The sequence below is a fragment of the Cajanus cajan genome, chromosome 2 (genome assembly GCF_000230855.2).
Source record: "Cajanus cajan strain Asha chromosome 2, NIPB_CcT2T_4, whole genome shotgun sequence".
Classification (NCBI taxonomy): Eukaryota; Viridiplantae; Streptophyta; class Magnoliopsida; order Fabales; family Fabaceae; genus Cajanus; species Cajanus cajan.
The window spans coordinates 9,976,530-9,982,122 of record NC_138518.1 but is presented as its reverse complement, the minus strand read 5'-3'; the positions used below and the strand labels follow the sequence as shown (position 1 = coordinate 9,982,122).

Genomic DNA, 5,593 nt, shown 5'->3' with positions numbered 1-5,593 from the left:
AAGACTGATTTAGTGATTCGGTCAATATTAATTTGTAAATCATGGTTAAACATTTTTATTCATTAAAAAACATTAAGATTTTGTAAATTCATCTTATTTTATCTTTATATATATTGTCATTAAAATAATTACTAATTAATGAAGTTAATTTTGTATAATATTTTTTTCAATTTATTTTTCCATTTTTTTATAAAGAAACACGTTTCACGGATACTTATTAGTTACTGGTCAATCTTGTAAAAAAAATACTAATTACTAGTTAATTTTAAAGTTTAAGACGTTAATAATATTTTCTCCCGATCTTATTTTGACTTATAAAAGAAATTAGTTTATTTTTATTTCTGAAAATTTTTTGGTAGGCACCAAAAATATCCTCACAATAGACAAAAATTAATAATTTATTTCAAAAAGCACCGAATTAGATTTTGTGTCCCCCAACTCTTTTTTTTTTCTTCTGTAAATCTATTAGGGTTTTTTTTTTAAAAAAAAAACTTGAATAAGTGCGTAATAGGTGGTCAACGTATGGATAAAAAAAATAGGTGGTCAAAGTCAAACGTACCTATAAAAATATACTAATTGATGAATTTAATTATCCTTTATTCATTTTTTATAAATAAAATATTTGTTATAGCTAAAGAATGCAAGGCATGCATTTTTATTTTTTTTTTCAACTAAAAAACATTACAAGAAAATTTCCTTGCTTTTATACTTAATATTGTTAAAGAGCTTAATTAATTAATGTAGTGAAGATATTTTTATTTATTTATTCAAATTCAACAATTTACTAACGCAATTTTGAATTGAAATCAACATCGGACATATATGTCAAATTTGTCCTTTGAGTTAAAATATTTAAGTGATGTATTTTAAATATAAGAACTTTAATAAATAAGAAAATAGATTATACAGTTATGATGCAAATAATTAATTTAAAAATAATATAAAATAATTTTACGGAGAATATTACGCAAGAACATTAAACTCTTGAAAAAGAAAAAAAAAATGACGCAAAAGGAGAGAAGAGGTAACAGAACATTTTATGATTATTGCGCGTGTGTGGGTGGTGTTGTCGTGTGTTGTGTTGTGTGGGTTTATGAGAGAGCATGGGAAGGGTTTTTGTTCTTGATTTGGTTGGCAGATCTTACGGATGCAGATTATGCGATACCCCTCTTGCCCTCGCTGATAACATTCTCTCTCGGGTTAGCTTCCATTTCAATGCCCTCTTTTTCTATTATTTTATTTTTAACAATTTAATTAAAAACTCGCTTTTTCTGCTGCTTAAAGGTTGAATTTTTGTGGCTTTTTTAAAATCGATCAGGACCCGGACGAACCTAGGGATTGGTCGTTTCGAAAGTTGTTTTCTTTTTGTAGATTATTGGTTGCATGCATCTGGGTTGGGAATTGCAATCAGTTTCTGGAAACGTAGAATCCATTGGTTCTTTTTTGTTTTCATTGGAATGATGTGTCTAATTTGATATCTGGAGAAGGATGATTTGAGTCTCTAAATTGAGGCGAGCGTGTTGTACATGGTGCTGGTTTTTGGAGTTTGGAAATGCCTAAATTATATGAGATGATGCTAGGTTGGAAATTGGGGCAAATGTTTATTTCATGAGCTCAATCAATTAACTTTTTAGGCTTTTAGCATCGAAGTGAGAAGGTGTTGGGTGAAAATTCAGGGAGGGACAGTAACCTTATGAGTTAATTTAAATCTGTAAAGAATCGTATGTGGAGCTAATGTTGGATCGTGTGGGTAAAGAAGCTCATATGAAGAGTTAATTCTTCGAAGTGAGAAGTGCTGACTTTTCTCATAGGTAAATAAATCAATCTTTTAGGGACAAATTGAGGTTAATGAGGATATTTTTAATAACTTTTAATGAGAGAACAATAGAACTTTAATTTGGGGGAAAATGTAAATATGGAGGTAGATCATGTTTCAGTCCACAACTCCACTGTAAATTCTGATGATGAGAGGGAATCCATGGATTTGGAAAGTAATTGAATGAACATGTGTGTTATGTATTCTTCTAGAGCCTGTGCCCTGTGGAAGGATGTACATGGGTGGTGTTTTTTCCCCCACTTGTTTCCATGCAAGAGACCAAAGAAATGACTTGGAAGTTGGAGCAGGAGCTTTGTTTTTTTTATTTTTTTGCCTTTTTTTTTTAAAATACTCGATGCACACAAAGGTGTTTGTGTAAAATATAAGACAGCTTTGAGAATGAGACACTTGCCGTTTTGTTTTGTCACACTTCTACTACACCACATCCATTGTGGGTGTGAGACAGGGAGCTCTGTTTTAAAATGAACGTCTCCATACAGTTGGTTAGAATTTGTTTATTTTGCCAAAATTTTGTTTTCTGTGGCTATATATGATACATAGATTAAATTTTACTAAGGTTCTGTAATCAAAGATGCATAACGTTTTAAATTTTCCTTTTATCTTGAGCTTAAATGCAAAGAGTAGACAGTGGGCCAACATCTGTGATTGCTTTTGCTTTGAAAAGGAAACTGAGTTATTTCATATCTTGATACTTTTGGTACATGCTGGCTACATTTAGAACAGAATAGAACAAGTTATAGATATCCAAAGTCTTGAAAATAATTTCAACTGTCAAATTTAGTCCTGTCTTAGCTAATTATCATAAATTGCTGTTACTTATTCCACTGTTGAAAATGTGCCTAGTTTGTTTCCATATGCTCTAGCTATTTGACTCTAGTATGTTTCCCTGCAATTATCAGAACTTCAACTGCAGTCGAGGGAGAGCATACTTTTCAGCAATGTGTAAGTTGTTTGAAACACTTTCTATTTCCTGGCCCTCTCTCCCATCCCATGTTCCTTGTTTTTTCAGATTATTATTGTACTTTCATATCAACCCGCTTCAATATTTGTTAAGTATTTTGTGATGGACGAATTTAGTTGTCCCACCCTCAGGATCCTTCCCCCACCTTAAGTATTTTGAATGAAACATCATGGTTTTGTCAATGATATTGAAAGAAAAAAAATGATTTTCTTCTGACTCGCATAATTATTGCCTTTCTTTTACCTATCAACACCTTACCTTGAATCTTTGTGACTAACTATTTTTTCCTTGTTTGTTAACTTTTGGCCTCTAATAGGGTGAATATAACCCTTGGGCCTCAGGTGGAGAGAATGATGATGTCTGGATTGCACACAGTTGAAGACATATTTTGTTGCTGCTGTGGACAAATTCTTGGATGGAAATATGTGAGTTTTACCTTTGCAGCTCTAGTTTCCTTTCTTTCATACTTTATACATGAGGGTTTTCCTCAACATCATTAATTAGTGGTTGGGTGAGTCTTGAAAGTTAAAACTGGCAATGAAGTTGATTTAGTGCATGTTTGGTGATACCGTGAGTATGACAAATAGTTGCTTTTGTGTTGATTTCACCATGATTTTATCCTCATCATGATTTCTTACCACCAATTCAAACACACTATAAATAAGTGAGCACATCTGAAATTTAAAATCCGATACTTTTATGTCAATAACCCCGCGAGTACAATGAATCTTATACATAAAATCATATTAAACACTCAAATTTACCCTAATTATAGTTTCCAACAATTTTATTGCGAATAAAATAATACAGATGAATAATTTCTGTTTTCCCAATCTAATGTTTATAAATCCATTTATGATCTAACATGAAAAAAGTAAGCTGCATTTAGAGGGCTCATTATCTTTTTAACTGTAAATTAATACAAAGAGTTGTTTTCTATCCCACTGGATTTGTTTAATGTATGTCATGTTTCGACTCAAATTAAATTAGATATCACGGAAAGAGAATCCTAAATTATTTAAACATTTGATGCCATTAAGAAAGATGTGGTCTCCGGATTCATTTAAAAGGATTGTCTATTAATGCACCCATGGTAACAATAACATCGTGTACATGCAACCACTTGTTTTAGTCTTTCTCTGTTTTCCTCTTATTAACATATATCAGCATAACGTTTTTTATGAGCTCAAAGCAGTTTGAAGTAATAACGAGTTTGGATTCATATTCAGGTTCTAGCACATGAAAAGAATGAAATGTACAAAGAAGGGAAGTTCGTGCTTGAAAGGTATAGTGTCAAAATATGATTATGAATTTGATCATGTCAAGTTAAGCTAAAATTTAATTACGGTTGATGCATCTAACAGGTGGAGGATAGCTGACAATGTTGAAGAGGAGTTAAATTTGGATGCTGAAACTGGCTCTCAAGCATCAAGTGACACAGAAAACGCTTAGCGAGTTGCTTCCCTTTCATGAATTTGAAGTATTGTAGCTAGCAATTATATTACACCTATAGTGTCGTAGGTTGCAAATATATTATACCTTTAGTATTCATCAAGATGCAATTTTACATAGAAACTCCTTAGAGCAACATAAGCTTAGCTTATTTCCAGCATTTATAAATATTGTCACAGCGCACCGAATCCTTTCTAGATATTTATGGAGGGCATATATTCATCTTATATTGTGAGTCGAAGATCTTTACTTTGCTTGATCTCAATAATTCAGATGTGTGGAGAATTAGATTACGGTGCTAGCAATAAGTTTGCAATTACAATTTTACAATAGTTGAGTTTGTTATGTAATTATGTGCTTCCCAACCAAGTCGCGCGTTCAACTTGTTCAAAAATAGAAATGTTCGTATCCTTTGCTCACTAGTTTGGCGGTCTATTTCCTTTCGAACAAATTGTAGACACGTACAAATATAATTTATCATTTTTTTGGGACAAGTGATAAAGAGTGGCTTCCAAACACTTGTGGTTGTGGATTAAAAAATACTTTTTTTTTTTCACCTACAAAACTATTTTTCTTCTCCCCTTATCCTTTTATCCTCCGAGCTCCACCCCTTCCTCCCAAACTTATTAGTTAAGAAACTGTTTAGAGGAATAAGGAACAAGCTCAAATTGGACTGGGCCAGTCTTGTGTGTTAGTTGGCCCAGTACTATTGCTGCATCAGAATTGTTAAAAATAGTAGAAGTGATATAAAATGGGGGAGAAAAGGAAATTAGGGAGGAAGAGGAGAATTGTAACAGTTTTGGGGGATTGTACATTCTATTTTGTTTTGGTATGTCCGTGACACTGAGGAGTTATAAAAGTTCTTCTAGATTGCTTTTTTCTTTTCTAATTTTTGCTTTTACTCATTCCTTACGGAAACACTTCACTTTATCTTCCTCCAAACTCCCTTTCTTCACCCTTCATCGCCTCTTTCACATCCTCTTTACCTCTTTCTTTTATAAAATATTGAGGACGAAAGTCAATACTTTTTTGGCAGTGTGGCTAGTTTCTATGACGCACTGCGTGTATATAGAAATTTTTTCTTCCATCATAGTTTCTAAGTAGTCTAAAAAAGGACAAAAAAAGTAAACACGATAATGAACAAAATTTTCTGATTTACAATTTTCGGAAGTTCTCAGCGTGTAAGAAGTGTCTTGTCTCAAGAAACTCTCAGTATATATGGTATGGAAGTGACGCACCATCAGATGGTCGATCAGATTATATTAGTAGGGCGATTCTGCAATCTAAAAAAAAAAAAAAAAAATAACTGGATGGCAGGAAACAGAGGAATACCAAGACTCATA

The 5,593-nt window shown here is 32.5% G+C and overlaps 1 protein-coding gene across 1 annotated transcript; it reads left to right on the top strand.

Moving 5' to 3' along the window:
* The first annotated feature begins 1,002 nt into the window (after positions 1-1,002).
* Positions 1,003-4,518, top strand: LOC145954690 (protein yippee-like At5g53940). Its single transcript, XM_083069373.1, has 4 exons — positions 1,003-1,199; positions 3,115-3,223; positions 4,028-4,083; positions 4,163-4,518. Exons 1-4 carry the CDS (start codon positions 1,003-1,005, stop codon positions 4,248-4,250), a joined length of 450 nt encoding a protein of 149 aa, XP_082925499.1. The 3' UTR covers positions 4,251-4,518.
* The last annotated feature ends 1,075 nt before the right edge of the window (positions 4,519-5,593 follow it).